The 25,677-nt window shown below is 41.2% G+C and overlaps 1 protein-coding gene across 3 annotated transcripts in view; it reads right to left on the minus strand.

Moving 5' to 3' along the window:
• Positions 1-24,350: 24,350 nt before the first annotated feature.
• Positions 24,351-25,677, minus strand: part of DNAJC10 (DnaJ heat shock protein family (Hsp40) member C10) — a 34,000-nt gene continuing 32,673 nt past the window's right edge. For all 3 annotated transcript variants that reach the window (XM_039494079.1, XM_039494081.1, XM_039494080.1), the window contains exon 23: positions 24,351-25,567. In XM_039494079.1, coding sequence (XP_039350013.1) covers positions 25,556-25,567 — 12 coding nt within the window. In that variant the 3' untranslated portion in view covers positions 24,351-25,555. The remainder of the gene's footprint in view (positions 25,568-25,677) is intronic.

Below are 25,677 nucleotides of genomic sequence, written 5' to 3' on the forward strand. Positions count from 1 at the left end.
TGGTTAATTAACTGCAGCAAGAATACACTGAGAGTGCATATATATCAGGGCTCAGCCTCTGGACAGTTTTTTTGGGGGGGAGGAGGAACAGGGAGTAGGGAAGTAGAGAAGCAAGTTCCCCCTGCCTGTCATGCTTCTAACCAATTAGGGCCCAAGGGGCAGAACCAACCATTTCACAGTATTGCTGCCTCCATGTGGCAGCGGGTCTCATAGATACTTTTATCATTTAGGAGTGTCGGTGTTGAATAAGTTGCACCCTGTATGGTGTGCCTAAGCTATTTGGAACACACTGAACCAGATTCTGCTTTCAGTTACACTGATGTAAATCTGAAGTAAAACCACTTGAGATACAGGAGTTATTCTGGATTGAAACTGGTGTAAATGAGAGAAGTCTTTTGTCCATTCATTACTTACTATATGATAGTTTGTTTATTTATTGTGCATCTTCTAAAAATCTAATTCTGTTTTTTCCTAGTCACATGTCACAAAAATGTGTATGTGTGTTGAAACATATGTAAAATGAACGTGGAGTTGTCATTCATTCAATGTGTTTTTATAGTGGCATTCATATACGCTCAAACCTTGCTTTGTTTTCTGATATGCTTAGGTAAAGATGTTAACATGGTGTTTTCTTTCTGTATCTTAAGCAGCGAACAAACTAAATTTGGAAGAGTGAGGAACTAACAACTAGGGAAGGGGTAAAATCACTGAAGGTGAATTACATGCCATGCAGTTAACTCAAAGATAAATGGCAGCCAATTCTGAGTAGTCTGAAAGTTTAATCTTAAAGAACAGTAGATAGCAATTGTTGCATCAGTCTCTCAATATTTCTTGTTCATTTCTACAAGGACAAAACATAGGGCACCATAATCAGTGACAGCAAATGCAGCCAAATCCCACAGGGCTAGAAGATAGGCTATATAACTCTAGTCTTCAATTCTCACAGAGGTTCTACAAGTATTAAGTAACTGTTAGCAGCTCAACTATGACCTACTTATAGGTTTGAGCACTTCATCTGTTACAATACTTGCTCATTTCCATTGTCACAAAGGGATATCTTTGTGGCTGCTGTACATGTTTAGAAATCATGCAGCTTTGCTATTAAAGTTAGCATGGTCATGAAAAGATGAGGGAGGAAGAATGGCAAGAAAGAGAGAGACAGGAGAGGGAAAAGACAGTGTAAAGAAAGAGAAGACAAAAAAGTGAAAAGCACAAAGAGAACCTGATGCATTTTTTTGGATGAAGGATGAAACAAATACAGTAAGAGCTTAGGCCATGAGACAATGTAGGCCAAAACCTACATTAAAATAATAAATTGTTGGATCTTCTGCTATTTATTGTTTAACATGGCTCATGGAGGGGGACCGCCCTAGCACTTGGCTCTGTGCAGACACAGAAAAGGGCTCTGTGTGGGAGCAGAATGGGAGCCTTGTTTCTTATTATGATTAGTTATTTTTGCAGTACTGCCCAAATGCTGTACTTAGATCTCATGTTTTTGCAGAGCACCCAACAGAATAGAAGATACCGTCACTTCCTCAAACAGGCTGAAATCTAAAAATACAAGATAAACAAAATGCATACAAGCAAAATCTCATTCTGGGGAAGGTGCTTTCTCATCCCCTCCTCCCCCGTTTACCCTTCCCCAGTGACAAATTGCCCCAGTCAATCTGCGTTACAATTGCTCCTAATGTTCCTTCCTACACCCATCTCACAGTAGGTTCAGGTACAGGGTCAGACACTATACACTCAATTAAAAAAGAATCTCTGCACAATCTATACCTGCAAAAACATCCTTTTGCTGGCAGAGCTATGATGGCAAAAAATCATGTACCTAACCAACATAGCTATGCTGGCAAAAGTTTTGGACCAAGCCTAAATATATGACAAGAGACCACAACATTATTTATTCCAATTATAGAGAAGTAACTGGTATCTGAGATACTGTGTTTTAGTAACTAACTTGGCAATGACCACTTTATTTGGTGCTCAAATGGTTACTATTTCTCTGTTTGACAAAGTGTCCTGGTAGCATTTTGAGCAGTCCCATGAGTTTGGAAGTTGGGCCTACCAACCCAGTTTACTGAAATCAAGACGTACAAACCAGAGGAACAGTGTGAAAGATGTCTATGCTGATGGTCCTATATATATATTTATCCTTTGGAGTGGATTGAAGTAATATTTGAGTTCTGTACATAGGTAAATTAATGTGCATGAAATGCATTTAAAAGTGGAGCATCCGTCTGACAGGGCTTCATTTAGCAGAGCCAACTCCAAAGGATGTATTCTCTTGTCAAGTCATCTGTCCCCATTAAGACAAATAGGAGCTGCACTTGTGCTTTGGGGGAGGTTATGCTCATGTTAAACATATACAGGTCAAATACTTAATTTTTAAATTTAGTGAAAAATGCAAGTTAAACCTTGTAATTCCAATTAAGACCAAGGATGCTTCCCCCCTCCCCTTCTCATTAATCTATTCTAATAAACGCAACCAGTAAAATGCTTTCCTGTTTTTTCACTCCTAGTGGTTTTTATATGCTAATAAAGTTAGTCTTATCCATACGGCACAGCTGACCCTTCCTTCTAAGTCATTTCAATCTGCACAGCCTGCTTCTGCATGCTAATTGAACTGTCAACAATAAACAAAGGAAGGCAGACACTTTAAGCTACTACTTTAAACTACAGAAACTTAGTTGGAGGCTACCTGCTGTTTCTTCCAAGTCTGCATGAGAAGCAATTAGGAAAAGTCCTGCATAACCCTGCAGTCTGCTAAATCAAGAATAATCTGTATGTTGTGAACTGACAAAAGACGCACAAAACCCCTGCAAATCTTCTCAGGACAAAACTGTGTGGGATTGTGCTTGTAACAATGTGTGGCCCAATTAATGGAAAAGCATCTAACTGAAAAGTTATATTGTCCTGTTGCCTTTTGCCCTATAAACTGGTGTCTTGCCTTAAGCATGAGAACCCTTGCTGAATACTTGTTTTACCAAGACAAGAACACAATGAACCAGCCTGATAGCATTAATACTTGACCCAGGATTGGTAAAGTTAAGAATTTATACTGAATGAATACGTTCTTCTTTGTCATATCTCTGGCTGTGGTTATGAAAAGGTTACTAGATTCCCACATGATGGCACAAAAGGCCTAGTAACACTTCTTGGGGGAATGTATTACCCACCAGCACAACAGCTTCCTTTTATAACAAGAAAGTGTAGATAAAATAAAAATCTAGAGCAAATCTAAGAGGACTCTATTCCCCAGTGTAATTGCTGCACCTACACTATACAATGATTTCTCTTACCCTTCTTCATCATGTTAATTTTTTTCTGAGTGCTAAACTACAGAATGAAGACAAATGCAACATAAGAAAATATGGACCACCCTGTAAAAGACTAACACACACAAACCAAATGAGGGGGATCCAGTTTAGAAAAGAGACAGTAAAACATATAATGACAAAAGCCTCTTAGAGGGGGGATTGAGAGAGAAAGCTTTAAGGTGACCTTTGAAAGTGAAAAGAGATGGATTTTAGGGGAGAGTGCATGCAGGGTGTATGTGAAGGAAGGTGCCCATCACAACAAGGCTAGAAGAGCAGGCCTCTAACGCACTGCATTACGCTGTTAAATGTCTGATATGGCTTATTGCCTGCCCCCTCGGTAGATTGCTTGACCCAGCTGTCACTGCTCCTAAGGCTTTGTCGCATGGTAACTTTGGGCATGTTCACTCTGGCACTGCTGCCTTGGCTTCACTGTGTCCTGAGGCAGCACTGCCAGGGGAAGGGAGACAGGAGCACAAGGGGAGCCAGACTACCTCTTTGTACAGCACTGGGCCACCTCTGCCCCGCCATGAAGCCATAAGAGGAAAAAATAGTGTCTCTTTATAGATCTGTTTAATCTTCTCTGGGATCATGAACAATGAAATCTTAACTGTATAGTTACTGCCTGATGTCACTGCAGGGCAGAGCTGAAGTTGTCTGGGTGCTCTAATTATTCATTCCCACACTTGACTACAGGGCCGGTGCAACCATTTAGGCAACCTAGGCGGTTGCCTAGGGCACTAGGATTTGGGGGGCGCCATTTTCTTCAGCAGCGACCGCGGTAGACGGATCTTCGGCTGCCCTGGTCGCTGCCGGCATTTAGGCGGAGGGAGCTGGGGCAGGGGAGCACGGGGAGAACCGCCTGCAGCACGCAGGCGAACTCCCCGCCCCAGCTCACCCCTGCCCCGCCTCCTCCCCAAGCACGCCGTGGCTGCTTCACTTCTCCCACCTCCCAGGCTTGCGACACCAATCAGCTTAGGTGCCGCAAGCCTGGGAGGCGGGAGAAGTGAAGCAGCCACGGCGTGCTCGGAGTGCTCGTGCTCATGCGCAGAGCAGGGGTGAGCTGGGGTGGGGGGGGTGCCGGAGTGTGGGGGGTGGGGAGCTGCCGCAAGCGGGGGGCACCTCAGGGTGGAGGGGGGAGCTGCCGCGACGGGGGTGTGCCTCAGGGTGGGTGGGGGAAGGGCGCAAGGTGGAAGTTTCGCTGAGGGCACGAAACATCCTTGCACCAGCCCTGCTTGACCATATTGGGGTTTCTTTTAAGTTTACCTGTAAATCTCAGTTCCTCGTGCTCGCTTTTGTAGTTTATTTTACTCTTAAATTTTGGACTCTCAACTTTAACTTCATCTTAACAAAGCTTTTTGTCTGGAAATTATAATAGGCTTGAATATACTACACATAAACCTGAAATGTAAAGGCCCAATTCTATATGTATTCAGGAGAGCACTTCAGTGGGACTCTTAGGCTCTGATTCAGGAAAGTATCTCTATTCAGGAAAACACCTATGAGCTGACTTCAGTGAGATTTATTCATATTCTTTGCCCAGAAGTATCTGGAAGATTGGACCCTTGCATAGTGATGTCCTATGAAACACATGCTTTAATAAACACTGCTGAGAACAGAACCCATTTATTCTGAATTTGAAAGTGAATTTCATAACATTTCCTTTTGCTAAGGAAACTGTTTGCTAATTTAATCCAAATATATTCAAAATACAAAGAAACCAGTTTAGTAACTTTTCATAAACATTTTTAAATTTTAACTGGACATTGGGTGCAGCAGGAATCTGGTTTTTATAAGGTATAAGCACTTTTGCCAGTATTACACTGCTACCTCCTGATTGTACCTTTTCAGTAAAGTACACAATGGCTAATTCATGTTAAGAGAGTTATTTATGCCATTCCAAGGGCAGACCTTGGTAACTTCATTGTAGACAGCAGCATTCTTTGTTCCATCCACCCAAAAACCGACTGTAACAAGATTGGACATTTTCCTGCATGCCTCTATTTTTAGTAATTCAAGGATATATCCTCGGAAATGCCTGCTACAGTCAATTTCTGTCTTTCTTAAAGTAACCAGTTAGATCAAAATGTCTTCAGCGTAGTTAAAGTATTGGTCAAACATGTTTCAAACGGTAAGGTTTGCTCAGGGTTGGAAGTATTTTGCATACCACTGTTATAATGATAAAGGCACCATTGCAACAGTATTTTTTTTTTAATTTCCAGGATGTGTTAGTAATTATAAGTTGGCTCTTTAGAAACGGGTTTTATTTTGTGGGTTTAAGCTGGCTAGTATCGAGCATAAGTATTTTACCACTTTGCAAACGTGTGAAACAGAAAACTGTGGAAAGGTACAATTTTTTATTTCCATTTTGATCAAGGTTCTGATCCTGCAAACTTATTCATCCTTACTCAGGCCTGTAGTTCCCTATTGACTTCATTGAGGATACTTGCAAGAATAACATTACTGTTATACTGACCCTCATATTTGGTTAATTTATGGAGTCTTTCATTAAGATTATTTTATCAATTTGATGTGCCATGCCATTTGTTACAGATCTGAACAGCAGCAGTATCAATCTCCCAGAAACGTAGGATTTGTTTTTATTTTACACTGGTTACCTTTCTTAATTTGTCTGATTTTTAGAATCCAAGTTTCTTGTTAAATGAAGCAGAGAGGACCACTCAGTAATTCTAAAAATATTCAAATAAAAAAGCAGGGAGGGAAGTCAGCAGTAAGCAGAAATTATACCTAAAATATTTCAGCTGATTAAAGTCTTGTCCAAGATTGAGCCAGTGCTCTGGCTGCTGGGTTCAGTGTCCAGCTGTGACCAATTACTGGGTCTCCCTAATTTTAAAAAGTAGTAATCACCGTAATTTGATAAAATATATTTAGTATGGCATGAATATGTTGCATTGACTGCAATAACATTTTAAGGTATTATCTTACATTATAATGGCATATACTTATTAGTTTCTGCATGCTCTGTTCTTTGTTATGTTGGGTCATGTGTTTTAATCGGTGTTAAATCTCTGTACAAAAATAGGAATTGTTTCCATAGGAATTGTAAACATTTTACTGAGCTTGCAAAATATCTTTCCTGAATGAATACTCAGGAATAAACGCCAGTGTAACTGTCTAGTCTCATAAAAAGCAGCAGGATTAGTTGTTAATTAGGTAACAACTTGATTTCACTTCTTTAACTGCTCTCCCACCCTTAATGCTAAGCTGTATTCAAAGTAAAATGGCTTATGTGCACAAGCAATAGGACTGTGAAAGTTGAATAGACTTTAGATTTTTCTCTTATTTCACAAATATTTTTATTTTTATGACTACGATGGGTGAAATCCTGGATCTTCTGAAGTCAGTGGCCAAACACCCATTGACTTCAGTGGGGCCAGGCTTTCACACTGTGAGTGGTGGGTGGGTCTCATCCAGGGCCCTGATCTTTCTCCTGTTAAACTTAATGGGATTTCATTACAATGTGAGGCTTCTGCTGTATCTTCCATCTTCCCTGCAAATGTGATTTTTTTTTTTCTTCTTCAAGGGATAAGCTTCCTGGGTTAGTTAATTAGAGTATTTTCCATATTTCTGTGTCACATCACCCTGGTTAGAGCTTTGCTCGGCTATGGGCAGTTGTTTCTATGTGTCTCTCACCAGCAGATCAGGTACTGCAGTTGTCACCATCTCAGCACCTGCATAGTGATCTTATGCTTGATTACTAACTCCCTCCCATTATTAGTGGGGCCATATGGTGCATCCCCTGGTCTCCGCTTCCTGCTGCCTGTCCATTACTGCTGCTCCTGGGAGAAGGGAGGGGTGCATGGGGATCTCATATGGAGTGTATTTTTTGCTATATCTCTGGAGGACTAGGCCCAAACAGGTTAAATACCATTTTTTCCCCTCTCAAGCTACATTAATACAACACTATGGTTGCTGTAGAAAGCATGGGCCAGATCCTCAGCTGGTGAAAATCAGCTTTGATTAGGGTTACCAGACAGCAATTGTGAAAAAACGGGATGGTGGTAAGGGGTAATAGGCACCTATATAAGAAAAAGTCCCAAAAAACGGGACTGTCCCTTTAAAAATGGGGCATCTGGTCATCCTAGCTTTGATGGATCTATGCTGATTTACATAAGCTGAGGATCTGGCCCCATTACTACATCTTTCCTGTCCCCCTTGAGTTTAAAATATCAAATGTAATGTAACATTTATGTATTCTTGGCATTTACTAAAACACGGGTTCTTAACCTGGGGGTCTCCACTAGGTGTCGGGGGTCTCAATCCTCTTGTCTATCTGTCCCATATTGCTAAATGGGAGGAGGTCCCAGTTAGATGGCAGGGGAGTGAGTCTGAGTGGATATATCTCCACAGCCAGTGGCAATGAGCCTCTGAGCCAGGGTTGACAGACGGGCTCTCAGGGCTTATGTTCTCATGCTAACAATAGCAGTGTAGACAGTGCTTTTAAATTGCACCTCAGGCTGGAAAGGCTTCCGAGCCTGAGCTCCAGCCCAAGCCACAATGTCTACATAGTTGCCCCCAGGTTCACAGGTTTGCTGCACTGGGCCAGGTAGACGTAGCCATTATGGAAAAGTTTGAGAACCATTATTTCCTTATTGTCCTGTAGTCAGGGCCGGCTCCAGGCACCAGCATTCCAAGCTGGTGCTTGGGGTGGCATTCTGCAAGGGGCGGCAGTCCCTGTTTTGTCCCCAAGCAGCACGCGGAATTGCCGCCACAGGCGGCGGGGGCAGTCCGTGCGCCCTTAGGGCGGCAGGCGCATTTCCGCGGCAGCGGCAATTTGGTGGCAGCTTCTATGTTTAGCTGAAGCCGCCGTGGACAGCTAAACATAGAAGCTGCTGCCGAATTGCCGCTGCCGCGGAAACACACCTGCCGCCCTAACGGCGCACGGACTGCCCCCGCCATCCACGGTGGCAATTCCGCGCGCTGCTTGGGGCGGCGAAAACTGTAGAGCTGGCCCTGCCTGTAGTGAAGGAAAGCAAATAATGCAGAAAGTGGGAATTATCCCCTTTGCTGGCTTTCACTTCTTACAATGAACACATTAGGTTGAGGCTGATTGTGGTGGTATACTCCAATGTGGGCCCTATTTTCTTATTGCTTATCACTTCTAACCCACTGACTTTGGGGCTGAAATTCCCCATTTATTCTCAGTTGGCAGATGAATGCGTTTTTGATTTACTTTGGAAGATTTGATTAGATTGCAGGTTTTTAAGTTACATTTCAAATTTATTTTTTAAACCACTTAAGTGATTTTGAATGCACTTTTTCTACTATAAATACAAGCGGAGTTGTTTTTTTGTTTTTTGTTTTTTTTAATTAATTCATCCTCCAGATGAATTTAATGGCAGGCAGGGCCTGTTGGAGAGATTTCATTTAGGAATAAATTACAGCCGTGCATATTCTCAATTAAGGTTACGGCTACGCTTGGAGCTGGGGTGTGATTCCCAGCTTGTGTAGACTCACTCTAGCTCTCATCGAGCTAGTGCACTGAAAATAGTAGTGTTGCCCTTAGCTCCAAGTGTGGCCATAGCTAAGTTGTGTTTTGATACACACTCTGAATATTCGCATGCATGACTTCTAAAAAGTCACACGGGTGTCTTTTCAGCGTGGGCACGTTTTTGGATGTTTTTACTGTAAATGTGTGTGGCAAATACTGTGTAAATGGACAGACTTCTGTCTCCAAAATGACAGGTGGGAATCAGGCAGCGTAGGGGGTGGAACAAATCAAAATTTGTCTTGGATTAATCCTAGTAACACTTTCTGGCACCCATTTAGGGTTACTGCAGCAAAGCTTGTTATCTCTATATTAACAAATATCATCAGCTGGTTGGACAACAGGGTAGGCACTACTAAAATTAATTACTCTCAGGGCTTATCTATATGAATAGTTAGACTGCAGCAAACTGGGGTGTAAATCTACACCACAGTAGCCTGCTGCAGTCTAACCATTCATGTGCACCCTGCTGATACGAGTTAACAGTTCATATTAGAGCACTTGAGCTCATCTTGTTTCAAAGAGGACTAGATCAATTAACTGCAGGGTAGAGTCACACCCCAGTTTGCTGTGGTCCAGTTCTTCATGCAGACAAGCCCTAAGACTCTCATTAAGGGAACTTGCAGGCACTAGTTTCTAGAATGTAAATAGCTTCTCTAGCAGATACAAGTCAATGCCCAGTGGAGTCAGTGGAAAGACGCCCATTAACTTGAGTGGGTTTTGGAGCAGGGTCTAAAAGAGCTAGAATAAACACCAGCAGCTTTGGTTGTACCTTATTGTTTAATGCCATGATTGTTTTTCATGTAATCCTCAATTAGAAAATGAGGCAGCATGACACACATAATGATAGCGTCATGACAAAATATATTCAGCTGTTAAGAAAAGTAAGATGAAGTAGTGGGGAAAGGAGTTATGGTGAAAGCAGTGCAAGATAATGATGTAAAACCAGGAAAGGTCACGCAGACCCTTGGAATTTAGAGTGGGACTTGAGCCGAAGAGAACTGTAATCCAGGCCTGTGAGAGGAAGCTTGCAGTGCCACTCCTCCTGCTCTTCTTGTTGTGGCTATAGAGGGTGTGATGAGGTTTAGAGACCTCACACCAAGGCTAAGGGCGTGATGAGCAGCAGAGGGCCAAGAAGGCCCCACCTCTCAGCAGCTGCAGAGCATGCTCCAAATGGAGGACCTGCTTAAAAGAGGACACTGATAGTCAAGCAGCGGGAGAGCGAAGGAGAGGCTGTCTTCAGGAAGGAAGCCACTTTGCAGCTTCTGGAACAGAGGGAGCTACGGCTCTAGACTGTGAGTGAGACCCAACCAGGAGGTCAAGGGGCCTGATCCTTTTTCTCCCCCGCATCTCTCTGACAAGGGGAAACAGCTGGACACTAAAAAGTGAGCTGGGAAGCCCCAACAGACATCTGAATTGTTAAGACTGTGTGAGCAACCCTCTACTGAGAGGTAAGCAGAGGGTTGTGATCATGTGCTAAAACTATGAGAGAATGTGGAAGGTAGGAAGTGGCCTGGGGATGCTGGTCCGGGGTATCAGTTAGAGACGGGTGAAAGTAATTGAGAACACTTACTGGTACAGGGGGAGGGGGGTGGCTCTGGCCCCGGAAGGGGCGGGGCCTCGGGCAGAAGGAGCGGGGCTGGGGGGTCAGCATCCCGCAGCCAGCTCTTGGACCGCGCTGCCCGGGGCTCCTGTGTTGATTTAAAGGGCCCAGAGCTCTGGAGGTGGTAGGGGCAGCGGCGTCCGGAGCTCCAGGCCATTTTAAATGACTGGCCGGGGGGCAAAAGAGGCAGGGGCATTAAAGTGCTGCAGGGTCCTTTGCCGCAGAAGCGCTTTAACATTGCTGCCCCCCCCCACACACTGTTGGTGGCCCTGCTGGTATGGACCCTACTGGCAGGGCCCCTGACAGGGGAGGCAAGTGGCAGGGACATTAAAGCACTGCTGCGGCCAGTATGGGTATGGGCCAGTGCAGGTTCTTACCGGTATGGAGTACGGGCCCGCATCGGCTCACTTTCATCCCTTGTTGGAGGAGACTGAGACACTCCTCCCCCTTTTCTGCTTGGACCTGGTAAAGAGGTAGGGGTCTCTCCTCATTCATCTGGCACAGAGCACCAGGGGATGATGGAGGATGATGGTTGCCAGGGCCTCAGGCACCCCAGGACTCTGCCGGATGAATGAGCCGTGGTCTGCTGCCAAGTTAAACCTGCTACAGTGGGATTCACTGTCTAAAGATGTTAATCTGGCACCCCTCACTTAAAACAAACAAACAAAAAATTTCAAAATTTGTAAATTCATGGGTGAAAACCTGCCCCAATGTACTTTTCACCCAAATAGATTTCATGGACTTTGGAAACAGATCTGTTTGTATAGTGCTTTGGTGTAATGTAATGCCCTAAAAAGGTGCTAAATATTTTAATATTTGGGTCAAATATAAGCCCATTCTGTGTTAAGCAGCTTATTTCTCAACCTCCTTGGTGTTTATATCTTCAGATTGTAGATGTTCTCCTTTAGACACTGTTAGCCCAGTTTACATGCATTGGGTTATTTTACTCTTTCCTGATCAGTCAGACCCTCCAGCTACTGCAACATTTCTGTTACTCTTTTCTGAACTCCTTTCAAGTTGGTACACCCACAAGTACATGCAGTATTCTAGGTACAGTCTCAGCTTTGGAGCTTGAGCTTTCATGGGTGAATACCCACTTCTTCGTCGGATGCATCTGACAAAGTGGGTATTCACCCACGAAAGCTCATGCTCCAAAAGGTCTGTTAGTCTATAAGGTGCTTTTACAGATCCAGACTAACACGACTACCCCTCTGATACTAGTCTCAGCTGTGTGTGTGTGTGTGTGTGTGTATGTTGGGCCTTCAGGTGTATAACTAAAATTTTTGACTAATTTATACGAGAAAATTGCTTGCCTAAAAAAGCCCAGTGCAGCTTAATTATTATAGCATAAGGCAAGCAATGCCACTTTGTGCTTCTTCAGCCATGGCCTGCATTGTACAGCTGTTTCCAGTATTCCTTATATTCCTTCAAGTATTTTATGTTACTTGAAGGAAATATATATATAAAATATTATATTTTAATATAAAATACTTGAAGGAATGTAAGGAATACTGGAAACTGGTATTTGTTTGTATGTTAATATTTTTCCCAGCAGCAGACTTGCCAGCTAGCTGGGAGGCAGTGAAAAGTGATATTAACAAACATATAAATATCACTTTTCACAGCAGATTTACAAAGCCTCAGCAATCTGGGAGACAAATTAAGCCCTGGATGGGGCAGTGAGTAGTGAGACCGTGGGGGCCAGGGCAATGGATGGGAGGCTAGAGGAGGCAGTGGGGGCCAGCGGGTGCGGGCCAAAGCCCTGTGGCTGGGGACCAGAGCCCACTGCCCCATGGCTGGAGCCTGCTGCCCCATGGTTGAAGCCAGAAGCCCGAGCTCCACTGGTCCCAGGAAGGTGGAGAACTCATACCAGCTGCCTGCTCCTCCAGTGTTTCTGGCTCCAGAGGGGATCAGGGCGCAACCCCTGCTGGTGGCTCTGGGGGAGGGGACGATGCTTCCCTCCCCTCCCATTCCCCCCCAGTCACTTCCCAGAAGCCTGTGGCCGCAAGCAAAGCCCCTGGTGGCCACGGTGGCTGCATTTGAGAAATGCTGGACTACAGGGTCATAAACCTCATTTCCAAAATATGAATAAATCACCCTATAATCCCTGCAAATGGACATTTGGGAAGTACGGGCGGCATTTCACTGCAGAGATACAGCTAGAAATGTTCAGACAATCAAGGGATCCATGTGAATGGGCATTCCCTAGTGCTTTTATATTGTTGTGAACTCACCCTGTTGTGCCTGAAGCTAAATGGGACAGTATCAATTGAGAACAAAGGGTTAAATCCTCAAGCCCTCTTCATAGCCCTCTTCATAGCCTGGCAGCACCTCTGCAGCATGAAAAGGTGAAGGAGTAGAGAGGCCACTCAGAGAGACTCTGCAACCTTCTGCATGCTCTTGAGTGAAACTATGGCATGTTTCTCTCCACAGTGGTGTTAAGGATAAGGGATTGTGAGTGAATCAGTATTAGGGTGAAGGTATAGCCAGTGGGTCCACAAGCTGCACAGGCTTTCTGACTGTAACCTCCCTGTACCGAATGGCTGTTGTAATGAGTCTATGGCCAAGCACAGTGGCTCCCCACACACTACACCCTTTGCTGGTGTAAATGCGTGAAAATCCACTGACAGCAATGGAGTTGCACGCATTTGCAACAGAATTTGATGTTCTAAGTAAAATGCTGGCCCTACTGAAGTTAAATCTCCCATTGTCTTCAACGGGACCATAATTTCACTCTCTGTTTCTGGACAGGTTTGAGGTGGTGGTGGGGGGAAGAGAGGAGAGAGAACTTCTCATTTTGCCTGTCTTCTACATCAAGGCATGTGAATTTTGCCCACATTTTCTTGACTAGGGGATGGAGAGTTGAGGTGAAAGGAATATTTAAAGTTTTCACAAACGTCATGCATTTAACTTCCCCTTTTTATTTATTTTTAGTCCCCCCAGAAATCACTGGGATCGTATGTAAGAGTCTGTGAAAGCAATGTTGGCTGCTTGATCTGCAACAGTCCCACTAGAATCATCATGGTTCTTCTATTCAGGTTGTGGTCACTGCTTTGGAGCTGCTGTGATCTCAGTGGTCCTTAATCTGTGGCTCGCTGACTTGCCAGACCATAACAACTACCCTCTATGCCCTCTAGGAGGGACTCTTAACCTGCAGACAACTGACACAATGAGCAGGTGCCTCTAGAGCTGTAGCATTCCAATGTGCCAATTGTATTATTCAAAACCTAGGCTGTGTTGTTGGCATACTGTACTGTGTATTTAAAGGAAGTGTGAATACTCAACCTCTTCTGAAAAAGGAGTTAATGCACATGTCCAGCTTCCCCCCTTTTAAAAATCTGAATAGCAAAGATGGTTTTAGGATTTCAGGTTTTTTATTCTTTTTATACAAAGGTACGATTATATATTCTGGACTAATCCTCTGCAAAACTATTTTTCAAGTTTTGGGAACTCCATAAATGTCTGAAACCATAAAAATTACATTCTCTGTGGTCTCCTATTACTATAATCTATCAAACTGATTTTAATTCTGCAGCGTAGACATTTCAGTGTGTCCTTTACAGGCAGTGAGCACCAAATGCTGGCATAAAAGAATAAATCAAACTAAATTTGAGAATCACTTGTTGTCAAGTTTATATGCCAAGTTTCTTCCTGAAGTGACTGAAGTTACATTTGAATGTCAAAGGACAGAAGAACAGGATAAATAATGGTAAAATCTGACAGATCTTTTAAAGCAGCATGACCAGCATTCCTATCATATGACTTAAGTGATACTGATTACCTTAAAAATCACACACACTCCTCCCCATGCTTTATCCTAAAAGACACACCGAGATAATATTCGGACAGCTCGAGGGCAACAGTGATCAATCAAGCTTTCTTATGAGTCACTCTTAATGATGATGAGACATAACGTGCTACAGAAGGAGTTTGTTGTTACGCAGTCTTTGAAGATCTACAGCTTTCACTGTTTATCCAGAAAAGAAGTGGCCTATTGCTTTTTTGATGTGACCATTCTATGGAATTTCAGCTATTTACATAGAGATAGAAGATAAAATGGGACTCCGTGGTATTTCTGAGATAATTTAATTAAACCACTACCACACAGACACCTAGCAGAAAATAACAGAACTGTGGAAGCAAGTTTCTCTTATTTTATTAAGCTTTCCCCCAACATTTCTTACATCCATTCCGTATCAGGATACTGGAACACTTCCCCCTCACAACAGGATGCAGATGCACTGGCAAGGAAACCTACTAAGCAGATACTTTAAAGCATTAAAGCTTTAAAGCATAAAAACATGGAACCAAGAATTTAGCGCTGTTATCTACCCTTATATGCTAAGGTCATAGATGCCTTTGAAGTATTTAGGAGAGATATGGTATGTAAACATGCTGAAAATATTTAACCCTAAATCCATCATTTTAGGCACCTCTGTTAACATATCAGAAGATATTTGTGCTTTCATGTCTGCTCTTGTGCCAACTACCATAACTTCTTTCTTTATGGTCTTCCTAAGTATGGAGAACCAGAACTCTCAACTCTTCACTGGTATCCAAAACCAGAGCATCAATACTTTGCCTAGAATTTCAAAGTCTAGACCAAAAACCACCTTGTCTGTCTTCGCTTTCCCTCCTTCCTTTCTTTTTTCTTTGTAGTCAACTAGTGGATGATGGATCTACGCTTCTCCCATGTTGCTCCCAAAATCTGAAACACTCTCCCTATCTCTTTGTATTTAATGCCCTTACTCTTTCCAAATTGAATCTCTTCTTTCTGTCTTCTGGTATGGGGGGAAAACAGGATTTGATAGATGTATTAGACAATCAGAAGTAACTTGTTCACTCTGAAAGATGGCCATTGTATCACTTCTTACCTGTACCCTAAATCTCTCTGTAGGGCACATTACAAACCACACTGTAGTTTATTTATATCCAATACACTCACCGTTTGCATGTACAGACTGTAATCAGCCATGGAACATTTTGTGATGTTGTTATTCTATAAATGATGCTACTAAGAAATTGTATTTTCCTTTAATTTGAAATGACAGATACTGTCTCTTCTTGCATGTTGATAGGGATTACCAAATCCAACTCTATTCCTCAGTATATCAAGTTAGTAGAATTTTTTCAACACAAAGAAAACTTTAAAAATCTTAGCATCCCTTTCTCCAACCTTTCATCTGTCTTATCTGTTAAAACGGCTGAGCCTGCGGTTTCTTGTGGTGGGAGCAGATTGGGGCTCTGTGTAAATGCAGCAAAGTCAATAGGTCTCCACACAGGCACAGCAGTCCACCTGCACACAAGATCTTTCAGGATTGGGGCCTGAGATGGTACTCTTTTGGAAAAGGATAATTCTTTACATTGTATGTACAAAGTCTGGCACAGTGCGGCCCTAATCTGGGTTGGGACCACTAGGTGACAAATATTAAATAATGCAACCACTGAATATCAATAGTCTTTTGCTAAGTATTAATATAGTCTCTAAATTTCACTGGAGAGTGGTGGTCAGAGGTTCAATTCAGATAACCCCCCATAAAACTCACAGGCTTTTTCACTGTCTCTTTGATCTGAGAATTGAGCTGGACATTATGCATAAATAGGCTCTATTCGCATGTGAAACCAGAAGAGCCGGGTCACATGAATAACTAAACTTATCAGACATAAAAAAGGGGGCGGAGGGGTTGATTTAAGCTTTAGGGGCAGTTTTTACTTTGTCCAAACTGAACCAGTTCTAATGTAATGGGATGTCTGCTTTATTTATATAATATATATTACTGTTTGACTTGGTGCCATGCTAGGAGTTCATTATATTGTAGGAAACCCAGAAAGAAAGATTCTAAGTTATTAGGTGCTATTAATTTCAGAGCACCACTTTGTTTATTCATGAAGTAGCATTTGTGTGACCTTTGTACAAATCCTAATGTTTCAATCAAATAGAATCTTACTGCTGGAACTGTAGGCTAGCATTAAACTGCACCTTAAAATTATTTTGTTATCTAATTGCTTACTTGTTTTAAATAATTCAATTTATCGAATTTGTACCACCAAGAGAAAATTTCCATAAAACAAAGGGCCAGATTCTCCCTTGAATGACTACAGAAAGTCATTTGAGACGTACAAAACAGAATATAGCCCTAAATTATTAATAATCATAACAATTAAAAAGCTGGGAGAAGGAGAAGTCTGAGCAACTTTACAATTAACAAAAATATTGGGAGAACAAATCAAGGGTATAACTAAAGCAGAAAAATCAGGAACATTCCTTGTGAGGAAGTGAGGAAAAAATAGCTTTCTGTTGGCAGTTCTGTGACTTTAACAATAAAGTAATATGCTAAGTGACTGTTGTGAAAATGGCAGTTTAGTGCAGTGAAATTAAGTAGTCCATTAAGACTAGCTTTTTGGCTTCTGACAGCCATCTCTCTTCTGGTGTTGTAGGCAGTGTAGTAGTAGCCGTGCTGGTCCCAGGATATTAGAAAGACAAGGTGGTTTGTGTATTTCACCAACAGAAGTTGGTCCAATAAAAGGTATCACCCACCTTATCGCTCTTCTGAATCACGTTTAGAAGCCATCACTTTACATGTAGGCCCAATTCTATGATGATCTGAGCACTCTCAACATCTCTTGATGGCATTGGGAGTCAAAGGTGCACAGCACCTTGTAGGATGAGGCCCATAATGAAGGCAAAGAGGCAGGAAGTGAGGGTACTAATTGTAAAAAATCCTACATTTTGCCTTTCCAGTGGGACTCATCCTGCAAATTCTTACTGCCAGAAGCAGTCCCAGTGACTCAGCTAGGACTGTTCATGTAACAATTTGGAGATCCAGGCCCCATAAGAACTTACAGTTTCTCTCACTTTGTTGTGCTTAATGCTTTTGTTGATTCATGTCCATATGTAAAGGGATTTAGAGAATTGCATTTTTTTTTTTTTGCTGGGGGCATGGGAGTGGCAAGGGTGGAAGGAGGGACTCAAATGGGCAATGGAGAAATATTATTTCACTTAGCTTTTATTGGATGCTCTCAAATTGATCCTGGGAGTACTTGTTAGGGGTTTATAGAAAACTGGGTGATCACATGGTGTGTTCTTCTCCTCTTTTATAAACTCAAGGTGATTATTTATGTAGCTTGAGATTTGAGTCAGTACTCATGAATTTTCATTATCTTCAAACTACAACAGTGTAGATTTCAGCTCATCTCAGAACAGTATGAGAAGTAGCTGAGAATAAACTATCAGAAACCAATGTCATTTGCATTCAGTAAATGGACTGAGGATTAGAAGTACTGTGTAGACATGTGGCTACTTCTTGGCTCTAAAGGAACATTTGAGTGTGAAGGCAGGAGAAAACTATTTTATTATTACTTAACAACAAAAGGTTACACACTTTCTTTTTGTCCTGAGACTGTAAGCGTGTCTTCAAGTGACTCACATGAGGACCATATCCCGAATCTTTACTGCCACCTGCTGACAACCACTTTATCTGTCATGTCATTCTAACTGTAGTACGTACTCTAGCTGTATCTGTTACCTTCCACACCAGGGCTGAAAAACAGAGAAGGAAAATATAGTATCAGTAAGGGATCTGCACTGGCTGCCAGTTTGTCTCTTGGTGTGTGATTCATAAAGCCCTAACTAGCTTGGCAGCTACCTACTTGCAAGATCCCCTCTCTCCTGTTGACATACAGCTGCAGTGATGCTGGCACTTGATTTCCTTCACTGTAAAGAGGGAGATTCCAGCAGAGCATTATCAGGGCCTTGGAACTCTCTCCCCATTTTTAGTTTCAACTTGATTGCTGAAGGCTGTTGGCCAAAGGAGTTTGTTTTTTTTTGAGGATTTGGGGGACTCCCCCACCACTACCTGTGATTGATTTTTTTTTAATCTGGCTTCTTGTATAATGTAGTTCTAGTGAGTCATGAAAACAGGTAGTGCCCATCCTCCCTCCAGTAGAGGGGGTCAATTGTCCCATGCTTCTCTTGAGGCAATGACAGTTTTACCTCCTCAAGAATGGCAGCATTGGGACCGATGCCTTAAAAATAAACAAGTCAATTCATATTTTATAACCGCCACATGACAGGCGTTTATTCTGTGGTTTCAATGCCTCCATAGCTAGCAACAGAACGTGCAGCAAGCCAAGGCATTTTAAAGTGAAAATGGTCAAAGTGGTGTCAGCATCAGAGTTTTGGCAAAAGGAGCTGATTCCACAGCATTGACACACCTGAGGGCAATTGTGGTACTTTGGGATATCAAGCTGTGTTTACACTGTGAAGGCAATTCACTTGGAGTGTTTTTAAAGACGTTCCACATCTGATCAAAACACCAGATGTCTCGACTGATTTCTAAAATGTGTCTTGAAAATAATTTGGCACTGACTACATCAACAGCCAAAGTGTTTTCCACCCTGATAGGAGAGAGATCAGGTTAGCAATATCCACTGTCTACAAATGGGTTACTTTCCTATCCTACACAGGGACTTCGTGGCTTCTGATGCATCTAGTTTTGTCCCAGTCTCTTTGTCAGGTGTGGTTTTTTTTTTTTTGTTTTGTTTTATTAAGACACTCTCCACATTCAAAAAGATTGGGGAAACAAGGCACTCCATCTGTTCTGTTTACTGCTGTCCATCGAAGTATCCAGAGTTTATTCCAGTTTTAAATCAACAGCAAATGAGAATTTGGCTTATGAAGGTGTCAGTGAATGTGCTAAGAGTTCCATGCTTTTTTCCTCCAGAGACTGCATACTTCCTTTCGTTCTGTCAGGACTTTATCTCAGGGTTTTCCCTTGTCAGAGACACAAAAGGAAAACCCATTTAAAAAACAAAATAAATTTTAGCAGCAAGGCATAAGACTACCCTGCCAGAAAGAGTCAATAAGATTGTTTGAGCCTAGTGTTGATGAGACATATTTTAATTAACTTAAATTCATTCACACTCTTCCATTAGCTACATCTCCAGTTTTCTTTGTAAACTGGGTGCGGTCAAATATCCACAGAGATTTACAGCATCACTGACAGTCACCCATGTGGTATTTCAGGCGGAGGTATAGATGCCGATCCTTGCCTCTGGCTGAGGAGCACTCTGTGAGAGTCCAGAAGTGTTGAGATGGTGTAAAAGCCACTTCTGCACTTCCCCAATCTTGGGGCTGCCCTGCACTGGCCCAGTTCATAGGTGTGTTAGGACAATTTGAGGACTGCTCTAATTTGTGCCAACTGCCCAAAGCAGTTGGCAGTCTCCAAGGCATAAGGACAACTCGGACCCCCTATGCCAGCTAAAGAGATATATGCCACCCAAAGATAGTCTTTTATTTGGGTGATCCTCCTATGGCGTGCTAATCTGGCATTAGCCTTGCACCAGTAGAGCAGTTCACAGTTGCTGTGATATAGGGAGAATCTGGCCCACAGTCTGCTGATAAAGCAGGTCCCAGCATATGATAATCTCTTCTATGGATCAACCGATCACTAACCCTCAGTGTGGCAAAGTTTGGATGTCTCTACCTTAAAGTAATCCCACACTTTCCCATCCAGCACAATGGTGGTGGTGGGGAACTTTTTCCCGTGCACTCAGATATCATGGTGTTGGGGACTGGATTAGAATAGAGAGAGAACTTGATTGGGGTTGTATTTATATTCACATGCATAGCCCCTTACTCCATTTTATCAAAGAACAAAAATATCTATCACGCTTCCAAGTAATATTTTTTTCCATTAGAGCAAACTTGTTCTGCAAGTTCAATGACCTTGTTGGCACTGTCTTGTTTTTACTGGAAAAAAAACTTCAGATTACTGACTTCAGAGGCAAAACTGAATCTAACATCTGCCCAAAGTATTTGGTGTTCAAGAGCATTTGCACTAGCACAGAGGGAAAGAACTGTATTTATCTGTAAGTTCTATTAGTAGGGATTGTGCTTATTCCTGTATTTTCACTACAGCTGATCTAAACTCATTCAGCAGCAATTACCCAGCTAGGGGCACGTTCTTCTTTAGTTTTAACAAGTTTGGGCTCCTGCACTATCAAATATTTTCTTCATACACAACCATTAGTAAAGTTGGGCATACACATGGCAAGAACCATTATGCACATATATGGCCACATCTTATATATATGATCTGAACCAAGTCCTGGCCCACTTACTTCAGTGGGATCACAATCTGATTCAGTATGTAAATGTAAACAGTAGAATCAGAAAATACAAAAGTAAGGTAATCAACTTTATCTCACCCACACTGCACCTATATAATACTTTCTCTTATTAATGATGAGTTAAACCAGATGTAATGATAATGGTTGTGGCACCTTTATTATAGTATATGCAACCCAGAATACTATAATTAACACATTCTCAGCTGGGTATTTCATTTTCTTCCTCCACATTCTTTTGAAATCTTCCAGCCAACAATATCACTACTGGTGATTTAGCTTTAATAGTAGTACTTCAAATGCATCTATTGTCCATAGAAAAGTATTGCAATACTGAGTACCTATAATCTTCAGTACAGTGCCCCCCCTCCCCATGGGAAAATGTTTTGAAAATGTTTTCTCATCACTTTTCCATGTTAAAGTTAAAATACTTCTTGTGTCAAATTATTCAAGGAAAAGAAGTAACTTTGCATGCTATCCTATCAGCATGTTCAGGCTGCCAAATGTTCAATTTCATGATATTAATGAACAAGCTTTTACTTTGTTTCAGATGCTTTTCTGGTAACATTTTAAGACCTATTTGTTTCAGCAATGAATATTTATGTATCATTTTAATTATGAAGACTTACTGATGATCTATATGTATACTTAAGACTTGGCATCTGGGAGTTGGAGATGTAATGGACTTGACTCAGATATGAAGGTATTCAAGTAAAGAATCTGTAAATAAAATTGATGTATAAACTCCTCTTTGTGAGCAAGTAGGGAGTGGGGAAGAAAATTTAAAAGGGAAGTGAATGGTATAATGGGCCAGATTTACAAAGGCATTTAGGTGCCTAAAGACAGAAATGTGTCGTGGGATTCACAAAAGTACCTAACCAGTGTAGGTGCCTAATTCCCCTTGAAAAACACCTAATACCTTTGTACATCTGGACTTCAATCTTAGCATCACTTGTTCAGTTCAAGCACTTCATGCTTTAGAAAGAAACAAATTTAGTAATAATGGATTCCAACATAGATGACGATGTATTGCTAGCGGGCATAAGGCTGAGACTATTAGGACTTGACAAGTTTCTGACGTACGAGGCAAAATATGTTGGGTTTTTCTTTTTTCAAACGATTTGAGCAGAAAATTAATCTCCCCTCCCCCATCTTCAAACTCTGAAACATAAAGATGTTTTAGATTTTATTATAAATTATGGTTGATTTTACAACTACTGAAAAATACAGTGCTTCCAAAATTAATTGAACTTGAAATGTGCTTATGTTAGAAAACAAACTTAAGGTTACAGTTTGGATATCCATATTATTATTCTGCTTAACAGTCAAAACCAAGTCTTTCAACCAGATGTGCTACTAAGTCAACTCATGCCTGAATCAGCCTGTGTTCCTTCTTGCTTTATACATCAGATCAGCAATAAAGATTCAAGTAGCAAAACATGGCTGACAAGTTTGTTAGATTCGTCAGAGATAACAGTTTACTTTTCTGCAGCTAACTAGCTCTGTGGCCCTAACTGTGGTAAACCCCTGTCCGGATTAAAGCAAACATAATTCAAAGAGCCAAAGGCCCATTTCAAAACCTCCAAATCTGTCAGGACAACTCATGCAATTCTTGTATGTGTCTCACCCTTGCACTAACCTTTGTTTCATGCACATCTATTTCCATGTGGGGCGGGGAGGGAAGAAGCCCAGCTGTATTAGTTTGCTGCGTGTAATGTGAGAAATTTGGCTGGCTTGACATTGTTGACTTAATACCCTGAGTGTCTTCAGCAGCTGAAGCCCTGGAGAGTGCTCACATTGTGCTCTGGCTTGACTGTGAGACATTCCATGGACTCCAGCCAAAGAAATCCTTTGCACCCCAGGTATTTCTCCATCCTGTGGAGCATGCATGAGTGGTGGATTGAGAGTGGGAGAGGAAACAGTTGAAAGAATCATCAGGGCTGGGTGTCCTAACATTTCCACAGAGAAGGGAGAATGCTATGGTGTTGCTGGAATAATGTTGCTGGTGGGGATGGGTAAGATTCAAGCTTTATTGAATCTGCCTCTTCAGTGGAGAGGACATAAGGAACCATTGAACATCACTTCTTAAATCAGAGCATCCAGTTTATATATGAATCATGATTCATCTTCCAGTTAGCCTGTTTGTAGATGCAATAAACTATTAGGTATGTTATTTGGAAGAAATTTTTTCATGTAAACACTACTTTAAAATATCAAAACAGCAGTTACATGCAGTTTATTTTGAAATGCCTGCTTTTTCTGTATTGGAGACCATGTGGTATTTCAAATTGTCAGTTTAATTCTTTATGGAATTTTTCCCCATGTTTCCATTGTTTTAGAGGAGTTCTTCAGCATCTCCATTTATTTCCACTCTGACAGCAGAGCGACTGGTACTGACACTTCCCTGATGCTACTTTGAGGGCCAATATCGTGCAATTTATCCTACAGCTTGCAGAATCAGGATCTTCTATTTAGTGATCTTGCTATTGCAGGTGTCCAGGACAGTGCATTTAAACTATTGAGTAAATTACAGATTACTAGCATAAAATCATACCTGTGATATTAGCAACAAAGTAAATGTACCTTAAAAAAGCAGGTAAAATAATGTAAGACGAGTGTTTTGCACAGCTAGAAATTAAGTCTAGGCTTTGTGACAGTAAGAATTGGCAGACAAAGCAGTTGGCAAATAAAATCTTGCAAGTCTTTAAAAACATACAGCATCCTATAGTAATTTTTCTAACCATACATCTCCTTATGTATTGGAGGCTGGAAGAAAAAAGTTCAATACCAAATCTCTAAAAAAATTTAAAATACAGTTTATCCATTAATCTTTTTTTCAATTCAGTTCATCCAATAATTTTTTTTTCATTTCATGTCTTGAAATTATGCTATTTCAGAGCTGTGGAACATGGCAAGAATCTTTCCAGACTACAGACTTCTACACAAGCTCCTTCACATCAAATTAAATCTTAAACCCTTTTTTTTTTTTTTAACTTTACTTGGACAAAATTCCCTCCTTGTAGCCCATTTTGTATTTCTTCTCTTCTACAAGGTGAGGTCTCATATCTGTAGACTTCTTGGGCTGCCAAATACTGGTATTATGTGAACTGGACACTTCTGATGGGCACAACAGTGTCCTATTTCCATACTATCAATACAAGTTTGGAAGGACTAACATGGGAGGGAATATTATTGAATCTGTATGTTCATTTAAGAAAAACCTAAGTGTTAGAAGGGCTACAGTCCAACTAAGCCAGTAGGTTCTTATGCTCCTATTATTTTAATCAAGGAGAAATGCTGTGAATTCTTCATACTTATTGTCTTAGAATTTTTATAACAATTAATTGCAAGTCAAGGAAGACTGTCCAAACACCTCTGTTAGTGTTTGTATTTCTGCTAGAATGAATTTCCAAAAGTCTTATCCAAGAATGTATAACTATGACATCATTCCCTGGAGGAAAGGTAGAAAGTGATGGAACGTGAGAAATGAGGTTGCAGTTAAACAGGCACTGACCAAGACAAAAGAGTCTGATTGTTTTAAAGTCACAAAGTTTAACACTTTCCTGAGTCTCCTTGAGAAAAGAAGTAGATGTATTACCCTTTTTTATTTTTTTGGGGGGGGGGAATGTCTGGCTGGTAATATATATTAAATATCCTGCAAACAATATACATAACTGTAAACATGGGGTAAAAGTATTTGAGTTGGGTGCCTCAGATTGGCTAGAGTCACTTTTTGTTTTTATGTGTCTCACACTCTAATTTATAATATAAATTACTCAGTGAGGACAGGACCTCTAGGAATTTCTGATTTATTCATCATTATGGTAACTACAGTAGGTTCAATTGTGCCAAAGCTGGGTGGCTGGAAACGGGGAGAAAAGCTCATCTGACAATGGCTAATCTATATTTTATTAAGGAGTAAATCATTTAAAAAATACAATGATCTTTCAAAGAATTCTGACTCACAGTAGACAGTTTTTGTGGACTCCAATAAAACAAAAATGTAAAACGATTTAAACGTTGCTAAGTGCAAATGGTGCATATAGGATCCTTTGTTGCATACACAATTTTTAAAAACCATAACCTCAAAGAATGACCTCAGTGTCTACATGAACAATGTTAAATGTCCATTATGAAATAGTCAAAATTCAGAAGGCACTTGTACAAAAAGGGGAAATATGCACGGTGGACCAGGTCCATATTTCATGTTGATTTTCAAGGGTGGCTGGGAGCATACGGTTTGACAGTGGTTATACCAAAACAAGTTAAAAGATGTCCCCCACGTATTCATCTGAGTTAAAGATAAACTGGAAAACTTTACTATGAAACAAGCTGAGAATTCTGTACAGGATACTTCAGTGGTATAACACATTTGTATTTCTGTTAAACATTGAGTTTTGAAATCCTAACATGGTGAGATGAATTAAAAAAAAAAAAGACACAGCTCTTCAAAACTTTCATCACCTCAGTTGGTAAAATATAGCAATATTCTACAAGGAAGGTAATCTGTTGATTCTATAAACCTATCCAACTACTGGTTGCTTGGTGAATTACTACAAAATTAAAAATCCAAAACTAAACTTCCGTCATAAGATGATTTTTCCTTCATATTGACGTCAGATGATTGCTCAGTGTTCAGGAAGGGATAGTGCACTGTGCTGTGTGAAAATGCAAGTTTGGCTGGCTTGATTGCACACTCGTCCACAGGTTGAATGCACATTTCCCTACTGTCTAAGCCCTTGAAGTTTGTGTCCCCTAATCAGCAAGTGGGGCAGGCACAGCCTATTCCCAAATTCTTGGAATCCCTACACCACAAATAGAGCAACTCCCTCCCAAAAGTTTTACAGAATTCATTTGGACAAGCCTAGGTGCCCCTGAATTCAAACTAAGGTTCATTTCAGTTTTTCCTATCATGAAATTAGTCTAACTTATATTTTCATCACGGTGCCTTCTATTTGTCACAGCTTCGGTATACTCTGAAATTGATCGTCTTCAACATCAGAGTTCATCCTGGTGGTAATAAAATTAACAAAATTACAATCCAAAAGCACTGATGCTCCATTTTTTTCTTCACACCAGTAATTTTATATTTTCTTGCACTAGTTCTTTAACACCGTAAC

Source organism: Mauremys reevesii, linkage group 11 (genome assembly GCF_016161935.1).
Source record: "Mauremys reevesii isolate NIE-2019 linkage group 11, ASM1616193v1, whole genome shotgun sequence".
Lineage (NCBI taxonomy): Eukaryota > Metazoa > Chordata > Testudines > Geoemydidae > Mauremys > Mauremys reevesii.